Genomic DNA, 13,266 nt, shown 5'->3' with positions numbered 1-13,266 from the left:
TTGCCAAGATAATTCAGCCACCTGACAGTTGTGGCATATCAAGAAGCTGACTAAACAGCATGATCATTCCACATGTGCACCTTGTGCTGGGGAAATTAACTGGCCACTCTAAAATGTGCAGTTTTGTCACACAACACATTTCCACAGATGTCTCAAGTTTTGAGGGAGTATGTAATTGGCATGCTGTCTGTAGGAATGTCCACCAGAGTTGTTGCCAGATATTTGAATGTTCATTTCTCTACTATAAGCCGCCTTCAATGTCATTTTAGAGAATTTGGCTGTACATCCAACCAGAGACCACATGTAACCACGCCAGCCCAGGACCTCCACATCCGGCTTCTTCACCTGGATCATCTGAAACTAGCCAACCAGATAGCTGATGACACCGAGGAGCATTAATTAATAAAAAAATGTCTCCCATTTTTCTCTCCAATTTCGTGGTATCCAATTGGTAGTTACAGTCTTGTCTCAAAGCTGCAACTCCCGTACGGACTCGGGAGAGGCAAAGGTCGAGAGCCGTGGGTCCTCCGAAACACAACCCGACCAAGCCGCACTGCTTCTTGACACAATGCCCGCTTAACCCGGAAGCCAGCATCACCAATGTGTCGGAGGAAACACTGCACACCTGGCGACCATGTCAGCGTGCACTGTGCCCAGCCCACCACAGGAGTCGCTAGTGCGTGATGGGACAAGGACATCCCTGCCGGCCAAACCCTCCCCTAACCCGGACGGCGCTGGGCCAATTGTGCGCCGCCCCATGGGTCTCCCGGTCGCAGCCGGCTGCGACAGAGCCTCTCTAGTGGCACAGCTAGCACTGCGATGCAGTGCCTTAGACCACTGTGCCACTCAGGAGGCCCTACTGAGGATTTTTTCTGTCTGAAATAAAGCCCTTTTGCAGGGGAAAAACAAATTCTGATTGGCTGGGCCTGGCTCTCCAGTGGGTGGCTGCACCCCTGCCCAGTCATGTGAAATCCATAGATTAGGGCCTAATTAATTTATTTAAATTGACTGATTTCCTTATATGAACTGTAACTCAGTAAAGTTGTTGAAATTGCTGCAAGTTGTGTATATATTTTTGTTCAAACTGCAGGATCCGTCAGAGATACATGATCCTCTATAAACTAACCAGAACCAAGATACTTTAAAAGCATAGACACAACCTTCTGTTGGTCGTTTTTTTTTTTTAAATCAAGCAAAATAACCCAGAATATTCAGACCTTGAAAATCTTTCTAAACACTGAGATTTTGGGTAAGAGTAACTACAGTTAAGAAGTTTGGTCAGCCTTCAGATAGGCCTTCTATGCAGTGACATGGTTGTTAGCTGTTAGGAAAAGGACAGTGCTAAGTAGAATGATTTGGTAGAGAGAGGTTTATAGAAAAAAATACATATGGGAGATAATACAATGAAAAACAACAAACATATTTTGTGTAAACTGAGAACGTGTCAGCCTGCTGGTCAGCATATCCCTCACCCTGGTGTAGCCAACGATTTGACAAAACAGGAAACAGGAAGCTGTGGCAGGGGTCATTACTTCAGTCGGACCTTGAGGTGTCATAACCTCTGTCCGATCTGATAACCATCTGACAAATGGTAGCCCTGTGGAGTGGAGGGATGGTGTGTGTGTGTGTACGTAAGTGTGTGTGCATGCTGTCATGACAATGGAAGCTTCAGTAAACAAGTTACATTGCATAATTTACTTTCACAATTAAGACATGTATTACTATAAAAGGGAGAGTACTCACTGGACAGCTAAGGAGAGAAAAGACAGAGTATTTGAATATTGTTTCTAACCTGAAATGACTGAAAATAATATTATGTTAATAAACTGACTCATACAGACCTCCCTGCATTTCTCATTTCTTTATGTTCGTATTTCAATAGACCAATATCCCTTACACACTGATTAGAGGTGAACAGTTAGCTTTCATATCTGATTGACCTCTCTCTCGCTTTCCCTCTCTCTGCCTCTCTTTCCCTCCCACCCCTATCCCTCTCTCTCTCGCACACAAAGTTTTCCTCCAAAGTCAAAATGAGATTAAACTGAAACTGGAGGATGAATAGTGGAACGGAGCTGGATAAAGATGTTATCTCCAAGCCGTTATTAGATATGGTAAAAGCGTCTGGAATAATTTGTCAAATGCATTAATTGGTTTTCAGGCATGCTTTTGATCAATCCATAGGAAATCTCCTGGAATCTGTTGAAACCCATTGAAATAAGAGACTTTTCTCTAACCCCAGGACTTCTCCATGCATGAGTAATAACATACATCACTATCGCTATCTGACAAACTGGGGGAGAAGAGTGTGCATGTGTATGAATGCGTGAGTCCATATGTGTGCGTGTGCGCGCGTACGAGCGTGTGTCCATGTGCGTCAATGTGTGTGCTTGGCTGTGTGCATGGCACTGTGATGCTGTTGTGGAGCCATGGGGTCCTGGCCATGGCCTCTCTCTCCCAGGGCCTGGGTTCGGTGACCTTTACAGTGCCTGAGTCAACAGCCATTAACTCCAAGGCTGTAGCCAGCCGGCTGTGACATAAAGCTCTAGCACAGGCACTGCTATCGCCTGCCTGGCCTCTGCCTACCCATAACCATTCATAACATCAACACTGAACACACACACTGATATCACACACACACACACACACACACACACACACACACTGATATCACACACACACACACACACGCACACACGCACACACGCACACAGACAAACACGCGCACAACAAAGATAATCGAAGCGGAGGAATGTACCTTCATGTTATGCGTTCTGTTCTAATCAAATTAGTGAAGCAAAATGCTCTTGTCTTCAACTTTATTACCAGAGTGCTTTGTTCCGTGCCAAAACATCACGGAAGAAAAGCGAATTCCAACGACATACTTCAAAGCAGCTTATATTGCACAAGATTGTGTAAACTAAGGTCTAAAAAGACATGCCTCTAAAAGACATACCCCTCGCACAGCAATCCGTCAGACATCTCCTCTCATTTCTCAGTGTTGGCCATGCAGAATGGATCCGTACCGAATACATTTCACCGATCTATTGTACTGCAATACGAGCACATACTTAAAGAAACCTACTGATCCTGTGCGTTTTCAGAGGTGTCATACACAGGTGACCTTGTAAACAGGCAGTTCCACAGACTCCGGAACCTTTCATCTACCACGTTAGATGAATAGATTCCATAATAGATATCGATATGGCCACACAGCTGTAATTCCAACCCTTTCGCTGGTGTTTGCAATAAGTGTTTTTCCCTCACAAGTGCAGGTCTTTGCGGGTTGACCCTAAGAATAGCGCTAAAGATGGCCTGATTACAATATGTGTCTGTAACGGCGAGAGATAAAAGGAGGGAGGGATCGATAAGTATGTGTTTCCATGAATAAGCAGTAGGTTTACAGTATAGTGAATTACTGTGGTATATTATCTCCAGTAATGGGTTTGTACTGTATAACCTCTGGCTGTGATTGTGTGATTGGGAGAGAGAGAGACAGAGAGGTCAGAGACTTGACACAGTAAGGAGTTGATAAAGGTGAGAGCGAGAAAGAGATGGAACATTGTATTGAAACACATGCAACACCCTCAAGTCCTGACAATAAAATAAGGAAAATGGGGGGGGAGCGATGCAATTTGGAAACTGGTCATGAAACTTTAAAACCGGATTGCCTTGGGCAGAGTAAAGTTCACAGGAAAAGGGCAGAAACCACATTAATCTTTCAACAGTGTCAACAATACAGCCATCACCACAACCTCCTCTAGAGCCTTAACCTCCCTCTGACATGTGGCGCACGGACAAAGGCCCACTAATGTTTTAATAAACCATTTCACAGGAAGAAAACAGTAAATGAGCAGACTAACTGAAAAGTCTGCCAGTGTGCCTTTAAGCAAGGCACTTAACCCTAATTGCTCCTGTAAGTCGTTCTGTATTAGAGTGTCTGCTAAATGACGTAAATGTAAATCAAATCCACACAACAAAACAAGAAAAACACACACACGCACAGAGTGCATTCGGAAAGTATTCAGACCCCTTCCCTTTTTCCAAATTTTGTTACATTAAAGCCTTATTCTAAAATAAAAATCTAATCAATCTACACACAATACCCCATAATGACAGAGCACATGTTTTGCACATATATTAAAGAAAAAACAGAAATACCTTATTTATAAAAGTATTCAGACCCTTTGCTATGAGACTCGAAATCGAGCTCAGGTGCATCCTGTTTCCATTGATCATCCTTGAGGTGTTTCTACAACTTGATTGGAGTCCACCTGTGGTAAACTCAATTAATTGGACATGATTTGGCACACATCTGTCAATATAAGGTCCCACAGTTGACAGTGCATGTCAGAGCAAAAGCCAAAGCCATGAGGTCGAAGAAATTGTCAATAGAGCTCCGAGACAGCATTGTGTCGAGGCACAGATCTGGGGAAGGGTACCAAAAAAATTCTGTAGCAATGAAGGTCCCCAAGAACACAGTGGACTCCATCAATCTTAAATAGAAGAGGTTTGGAACCACCAAGGCTCTTCTAGAGCTGGCTGCCCAGTCAAACTGAGCAATCGGGGAAGAACGGCCTTGGACAGGGGGGTGACCAAGAACCTGATGATCACTCTGACAGAGCTCCAGAGATCCACTGTAGAGATGGGAGACCCCTCCAGAAGGACATCCATCTCTGCAGCACTCCACCAATCAGGCCTTTATGGTGGAGTGGCAAGACGGAAGCCAACCCTCAGTAAAAAAGGCACAAGATTCTCTGGTCTGATGAAACCAAGATTGAAGTCTTTGGCTTGAATGCCAAGCGTCACGTCTGGAGGAAACCTGGCACCATCCCTACGGTGAAGCATGGTAGTTGCAGCATCATGCTGTGAGGATGTTTTTCAGCGGCAGAGACTGGGAGACTAGTCAGGATCGAGGCAAAGATGAACAGAGCAACATACAGAGAGATCCTTGATGAAAATCTGCTACAGAACGCACAGGACCTCAGACTGGGATGAAGGTTCAGCTTCAAACGACCCTGAGCACACAGCCAAGACAACGCAGGAGTGGCTTCGGGATAAGTCTTTGAGTCCGGACTTGAACCCGATCAAAGATCACTGCCAAAGATGCTTCAACAAAGTACTGAGTAAATGGTGTGAATACTTATGTAAATGTAATATTTCAGTTTTTTATGTATGTCACGTAAACAAAATGTGGAAAAAGTCAAGGGGTCCGAATGCACCGTACACAGTCAGAACACACACCCACAAGCACGCATGAAAAACACACAAATCAATCGCTTCCACCTACCTCTCTCGCAGGTGCGTGACCAGTACCCCGTGCCGGTACAATCACATATAAACCGGTTCCATCCCTCCTTACAGACGCCTCTGTTCTTACACGGGTAGCTCTCGCACTGTTTCCCCGCCACCTTGTTGCACGACGGCTTGATGCCGGCGCCGTTCTGAGCCTCAGCGATCTGTCGGATGTCCTTACTGCGCCCGTCGATGAAGAGGTCGCGCACGCAGCCCACGTAGCCATAGTTGAGCATGGCGGTCCACAGCTCGGTGGGCAGAATGAGGTTGGCACGGTCCGAGGGTAGACCCCCCAGGTACATGTCTCCTTCCAGGTCAAGGATCTCACTCTCACCGCTGGCTGTGAACGGGGTGCGCCGGCTGTTGACTGAGATGGTGCCTGGAGAGGGTGAGGAGATGGCTTTAAACCACAGAATTAAATAGAACATTTTTACGTTGTATGTCTATCATTGTAAGATAAGACAGTGATCCCACGCACAGTAGGGCAGGGGTTTCCAAACTAGCCTCCTCAAACTCAAATCTGGATCTCAATGCCAGTTCCAATGCATTTTCCACCTCTCGTCAGGGACTGATTTCGACCTGGGACACCAGGTGGGTGCAACTAATTATCTGGTAGAAGAGAAAACCAGCAGGCTCCGTACCTCATAGGGTCAGAAATGAATACCCCTGTTCTAGCCTATGTGGGCCCAATTGGAATCTGTGTGCTCAATAAATACAGGATTTTCAAAAAGGTTACTATGCTAGCTACAGTAGCTGTCACCTCGCTTTACTAGGCCAGCGTATCTTTACTTTTCCACACTCATCCACAATGATGGTAGAGTTTTGACGGCTGACAGCCTTTGAGATGCTGAAGATGTTGAGCATAGCATAACGTATCGGTTAATCCACTGTCTGTGTAAGGTATTGATACAGGGCACAGGGTTCCCTGATGCTCTCGCTGTCAAATAGAGTCTCACAGCTTAGGGACGATATATGAGCTTTGTGACTATAGTATACCTCCGGGAGAGAGGGAGAGAGGGATAGAGGGAGAGAGGGATAGAACAAGAGAGGGAGAGAGAACGGAGAGACAGTGACAGCGCAGACACTGCTGTATGGCAGGCTTATCTCTGCTTCTGTCTCAAGCCAAGCCAAGCCTCAGATCCAGAGTGCGATGGGAGAGCTTGAACAGTGCGCATACGTGCTTCTGTGTTCGTCTGTGTGTGCGTGTATGTGTGCAGCCATGTGTGTGTGTGTGTGTGCCCATGTGTGTATGGCGGCAGTGGTAGATCAATAGCAGTAATATGTGCTGCAGTGAGTCACCTGGCCATGCCATCCCAGCCTTGTCTAACAGCCTGTCTGCCCTATGAGACCCTCACAGGCCCAGCACTGGGCAGAGAGTGATACGCTGCACTCACATCAATACAACAACACACACACACACAAACACACACAGGCACACACACACACTCAGAGAGAGTGAGAGAAGGTAGTGATAGAGAGATGGGGATAGGGGAGTAGAGAGTGGGAGAGGAGGGTAAAGAGGACTCACCTGAACGCCCATCCCTCTGTATGTCCACGTGGTACCAGGCCCCGTCGTTGACCTTGTTCTGGGTGGCTTTGACCTTGATGGTTCCAGAGCCCATGTCTAACAGTAGGTATAGACTGCCATCCAGGAGCTCCACCGCAAAGAAGTCGACCTGAGGGAGATCGTCAAGGTGTTTAGTTCATCATAGGGGTACAACACATATCTTTACAAAACAGGATAAATACATCCAAGATCCTTGAACGCAGATGTTTTGTTTCTTACTTGGATTATTTACAGTTTTAGACATAGCTTTACCTAAAGGCTGAAGTAAATTGTTTGTTTGATCCATTCATCATTCATTGGCTTACCTTGGTGTTCTTCTGGCTGCGTTGGGCCTCCTTGCGTTCCTGGGGCTTGCCGTGGGTGAACAGGATGAGTCCGTTGGGTTCCGAGGTCCTGAAGTCAAAGGAGATGGAGCCCATTCTCTTGGTGTTCCACTTGGGCAGGCTGATGTAGGCCTCGGGGGTCTCGAAGGAGATAGGGTCCAGGGTGGCCACGTTCTCACACTTGAAGACCACGTCCCCCTGGATCTTCATCTTAGGGTCTACGATGCGGGCCAGACGGGAGAGCTCCAGACGGATATCGTTGTTCTTGTAGACCACCTGGACGGAGAGATTGGTAGAAGGGAGACAGAGGTTGTGGTCATTTTCAAGGTATGGTCAAGTAAGTTATTGCAAACCTTTTAACATCAACCTCTGTATCCAGTCTTCATCATTACCTTCACTGTAAAAAAAAAAAATACCACATTATCATTAACAGATTTAAACAAATATACACTGAGTGTACAAAACATTAAAAACACTAAGAACTCTTTCCATGAAATAGACTGACCAGGTGGACCCAGGTGAAAGCTATGAGGAGACAGATTAAAGAAGTATTTTTAAGCCTTGAGACATGAGTTGTGTGTGTGTGTGCCATTCAGAGGGTGAATGGGCAAGACAAAAGTTTTAAGTGCCTTTGAGTGGGGTATGGTAGTAGGTGCCGGTTTGAGTGAAGAACTGCAAAGCTGCTGCAGTTTTCCGTGTGTGTCAAGAATGGTCCACCAACTTGACACAACCGTGGGATTCATCAGAGTCAACATGGGCATCCCTATGGAACGCTTTCTAGACCTTGTAGAGTCCATGTCCCGACAAATTGAGGCTGTTCTGAGGGCAAAAGGGGGTGCAACTCAATATTAGGAAGGTGTTCCTAATGTTTTGTACAGTCAGTGTATAATAAAACACTCAAAGATAACAGTTTGTTAATGTCAGACTTTCGGGGTGGTGTGGTCTCTCCAAAATTGCCAGGTAAAGTTCATGTTGATCAGTCAGTCGGCTATATTAATATATCTGTATTAAATACCAATAGGCCAGGGCACACAGACAAACACAATGGCTGTCTCTGGCTGAGGTAATTGACTCTCAGTGGTCTGACATATGCATCAGGGTCTGCTCGTCCTGATAGCAATGCTAATGGCTCCACAAAAGGGTGGGAGACATACACACGAACGCAGGAGCAGCTGAGCAGTAGTGCCCGTACACACACACACACACACACACACACACACACACACACACACACACACACACACACACACACACACACACACACACACACACACACACACACACACAGTTGTGGTGGCCTAGCTCTGTTTTAAAGGGGAATTGACTAGCTGGCTGCCCTTGGCTGCTTTGAGAGGCTGATGTAATGTTCTGGCCCTTGACACAGTATGTCTGCCACACATAAACACAATGATTCTAGGCACCACACCCCCTTAAGAAATATCCAGTCCCTCTTAGAGGGCAACAGGGTTCAATTAAATAGGAAAAAGTTTGTTCATAAACTACAAACCAACCTATTTGGGCATTAGATCCTTCATCAGAGAGGTACACCCACCAGTGACAACACTGACAGTTCACTATAGCCAACCTTGCCATTCTGTGAGTGAGTGTCCTTAGCAGAGAAAAACAAAGCCTGAGTTCCACTAAGTGGCCAATCTTTTATCACAGCAGTCTTAATGCTGTCAATAACCCAGAGGACAGAGAGACAGAGGGGGATGTGTGTGTAAATTGAAATCTGCTCAAGTGGAAAATTGAAGCATTTTTTTGTAGTTCTCTGGGCAGAACAGAAGCCCTTCTCTTTTTCTTGGGTAGCCTACTTTGAGCAAAGTATGAACATGCGAACACACCTTTGCACACACACACACACACACACACACACACACACACACACACGAACATGCACGCTCACACACAAACAACCTCTCGCTCTCTGGGTGCGTGAGTGAGTACACAGCTCTCTGTGAGTAGATCGGGGTCTGTGTGAGATTATTGATAATCCGGCAGATTTGACAGTAAATCAACTCATCCCTCTGGTGCCTGAAGGAGACGCATCCCACCACCCGACCCACCGACCAGGAGATTATCTTTCTTATTCCTCTCTCTCTAAAGGAGGTCAAGGGCCCGGAGATGTCAAATCCCTGCCTGCCTGCCTGCCAGCCAGCCAGCCATGCTTCCATCCTTTCCGGAATCTAGAGGGTTTATCCCAGCGATCATGAATACCATCCTCCTAGGGCGGAAGCTTTACCTAACAAAACCACACTGAGGTTACCGTTTTACACACCAAACATCCTAGCAACACCAGGCAAACACACACACTGTATTGGCAGCTAGTTCCAATAATAATAATAATAATGACTATTAAAGTTATTAATGTACAGTATCACCCAAGGAACTAGAATAATGCTTTTAAAAACAGTCTTAACATTTACATATCATATTTAGTACTCTTATCCAGAGCGACTTACATGAGCAATTACGGTTAATTGCCTTTCTCAAGGGCACATAAACAGATTTTTCACCTACTCGGCTCAGGGATTTGGACCAGAGACCCTTCGGTTACTGGCCCAACGCTCTTAACCGTTAGATTGCCTAAGTAGAACCTAAGCAGTGTGCGTGTGTGTGTCAACAAACAGAAATAGCTACACTAAGGACCGTAAACAGTGGCCATTTTGTGACGACGTTAGCTTAAAGTCTTTAAATTGGTCCAAATTAGCTGCTCTCCCTCAGTCCCCATTCCAGAGGAACATATAGGGACAGAGAGCAGATTACCGTGGCTACGACGCTCAGTCTCAGTCTCATTCAGTCTCCGCTCCTCTATCTCGTAAACACACAAGATAAGTGGTTGTGCCGCTCACGCCTCCACATCCTAATTGAGTTTGTGTAAGTTATGGAAGTGCTTCTGTGAGTTAATGCCCAGTATGTTTTTATAAGCAGTCAGACATGACAAAGTCCCTACAGTCATTTCCTAACCAGGGCTGACAGTAAAATACTGCTGAGGCAGACTGTTTCTCTCACTAAGGAGTTGGCAGAACCATAGTGTCTGTCTATTAAGTGTATAGAAAAATAGTGGGATGCAGAGGGATGTGCATGTATGGTGGATATAAAATTCTGACTTATCTGTCAATACACAGTTCAATGTAGAGATGAATCCGAGTGAAGAATCACAGTAACATGACATTGCTCTAAAATATCATATTTTCTCCATCCCTAGGACCTGTTATACAGAACTGATGTTCATTAAACAGGGTCTTTGTAAGTAATCCAAATTTGGACTATAATAACTCCAAGAGGGTATAACTGTTGTTGTCTTGGGCAATAAAATGATTAATCTCAAGGAGGGTTTATCCCACAGAAATATTCCAGTAAAATAAGCTAAATAAAATGTCCCATATGCCAGCAGAGCTCCATTATCGGGCGGCAGCGTAGCCTAGTGGTTAGAACGTTGGACTAGTAACCGGAAGGTTGCAAGTTCAAATCCCTGAGCTGACAAGGTACAAATCTGTTGTTCTGCCCCTGAACAGGCAGTTAACCCACTGTTCCTAGGCCGTCATTGAAAATAAGAATTTGTTCTTAACTGACTTGCCTAGTTAAAGGAAAAAAAATAATAATAATAATTATCGATCTTCAGATGAGGCCCACAGACCTCTTCATCTCCTCCTTGGTGCAAGGTTTATATCTGCTGTCCTCCACACCTGAAATTCTATCGATCTTCCCTTCCCCCTGATTTTCTCTTTGCTAATGCACTCATACGTTACTGCCACCGGACCGGGATTTCATCCCAAAACAAACTCGGCCTTAGCCATTCATCAACGCACGGAGAATGGGGTTTGTTGGAAAACCTTCACATCTCCATGGTGAGAGAGCGTGACCTGGGTTGCTCCGTAAAGAGGCCGTAAGAACAGTGAGCTGTTTAAAGTTGGAGGTGTTGATAGTTGGAGCCAAGGTCAGATTTGGCTTTACGGCAAAATCCGGCAAAATCCGGACGGTACTATGTCATATGGTCATCTTCAGTTTCATTCAGTAGCAACATTATCTCACAAACACACTGCGACATTTGGTGCAAAACAGTTAGTCTCATGCAATCAAAAAGAACACTTTTTTTTTCTCCCTTCATGAGCCTCAGTTGATAGGAGCCATGACACATTCACTGTAGCTTGTTTAAAGTTTCAGTGGTTGACAGTTGAAAGAGGGGTGAAATGTCATTGTTGTGAGATTAGTTCCGGTCAGAGAACAAACACACACAGATGAGACAGGAGCATGAAAAATGCAACTCCCCCGCTAACATACTGAATGCTGACACATTCATGGTACACTGCTGTACATAGGCAGATATTATGTAGCTTTAGGTGGGAGCAACATAAGGGGCGGCAGGCATAGTGGTTAGAGCGTTGGACTAGTAACCGGAAGGTTGCAAGATCAAATCCCCGAGCTGACAAGGTAAAAATCTGTCCCTCAGCCCCTGATCAAGGCAGTATAATGAAACAATTTACTTTACTTTACTTGACACCCACAGCGTCATAACACGTTATGTGACATGGTCATAATATTTCATAACAGCTGACATAACCTGCCATGACACATATATTTAGACCTGTTGTGACATATACTGCATTATTTTATGGCTGGTTATGACAACTACAGTTGTGTCAAAATCCACAAAACCTACCACACAAGGCAAAACATTCCATTACACCAGTTATTCCCAAACTGGGGTACACACAATTCCATCGGGAGTATGCCAAATAAAAATGTGATTCACATTTAAATAAACAATTCTTCACATTTTCAAACAGTCTATTTATATTTTCCAACGGGGCTATACATTTTGGTGAGTTTTTTTCCCTTGTCTGAGTAGCCTTGTTTCACGGCCAAAAATAAAATTAAACCATCTTCAGTCGTTGTCACGGCTTTCTTCTGTTGAAGGAGAGGCGGACCAAAACGCAGCGTGGTTATTGTGATACATCTTTAATGAAGATGATAAATGAACAATATACAAAACAAGAAATGTGAAAAACCGAAAACAGCCCTATCTGGTGTAACAAACACAAAGACAGGAACACTAAAACAAGGAAAACACACAAGAACGATGGTCAGAACGTGACAGTCGTGGCCAAAAGTTTTGAGAATGACACAAATATTAATTTCCACAAAGTTTGCTGCTTCAGTGTCTTTAGATATTTTTGTCAGATGGAATACTGAAGTATAATTACAAGCATTTCATAAGTGTCAAAGGCTTTTATTGACAATTACATGAAGTTGATGCAAAGAGTCAATATTTGCAATGTTGACCTTTCTTTTTAAAGACCTCTGCAATCCACCCTGGCATGCTGTCAATTAACTTCTGGGCCACATCCTTACTGATGGCAGCCCATTCTTGCATAATCAATGCTTGGAGTTTGTCAGAATTTGTGGGTTTTTGATGGTCCGCCCGCCTCTTGAGGATTGACCACAAGTTCTCAATGGGATTAAGGTCTGGGGAGTTTCCTGGCCATGGACCCAAAATATCGATGTTTTGTTCCCCGAGGCACTTAGTTATCACTTTTGCCTTATGGCAATGTGCTCCATTATGCTGGAAAAGGCATTGTTCGTCACCAAACTGTTCCTGGATGGTTGGGAGAAGTTGCTCTCGGAGGATGTGTTGGTACCATTCTTTATTCATGGCTGTGTTCTTAGGCAAAATTGTGAGTGAGCCCACTCCCTTGGCTGACAAGCAACAACACACATGAATGGTCTCAGGATGCTTTACTGTTGGCATGAAACTGGACTGATGGTAGTGCTCACCTTGGCTTCTCCGGACAAGCTTTTTTCCGTATGCCCCAAACAATCGGAAAGGGGATTCATCAGAGAAAATGACTTTACCCCAGTGTCTGCAGTCCAATCCTTGTACCATTTGCAGAATATAAGTCTGGCCCTGATGTTTTTCCTGAAGAGAAGTAGCTTCTTTGCTGCCCACGCCATCCTCCAAAAGTCTTCGCCACACTGTGCATGCAAATGCACTCACACCTGCCTGCTGACATTCCTGAGCAAGCTCTGTACTGGTGGTGCCCCGATCCCGCAGCTGAATCAACTTTAGGAGACGGTCCTGGA

The 13,266-nt window shown here is 45.0% G+C and overlaps 1 protein-coding gene across 1 annotated transcript in view; it reads right to left on the bottom strand.

The window, feature by feature from the left end:
- The window catches only part of LOC139374953 (neurexin 3a), a 447,428-nt gene that overhangs the window by 291,306 nt on the left and 142,856 nt on the right, over window positions 1-13,266 (bottom strand). The window contains exons 7-9 of the mRNA XM_071116227.1: window positions 7,165-7,458; window positions 6,821-6,968; window positions 5,288-5,671 (exon numbers count right to left, since the gene is read on the bottom strand). Of these exons, the coding sequence (XP_070972328.1) occupies window positions 5,288-5,671; window positions 6,821-6,968; window positions 7,165-7,458 (826 nt within the window). The remainder of the gene's footprint in view (window positions 1-5,287; window positions 5,672-6,820; window positions 6,969-7,164; window positions 7,459-13,266) is intronic.

Source organism: Oncorhynchus clarkii, chromosome 19 (assembly GCF_045791955.1).
Source record: "Oncorhynchus clarkii lewisi isolate Uvic-CL-2024 chromosome 19, UVic_Ocla_1.0, whole genome shotgun sequence".
Lineage (NCBI taxonomy): Eukaryota > Metazoa > Chordata > Actinopteri > Salmoniformes > Salmonidae > Oncorhynchus > Oncorhynchus clarkii.
The sequence above is the reverse complement of the archived record's forward strand: the minus strand, read 5'-3'. Positions and strand labels throughout refer to the sequence as shown.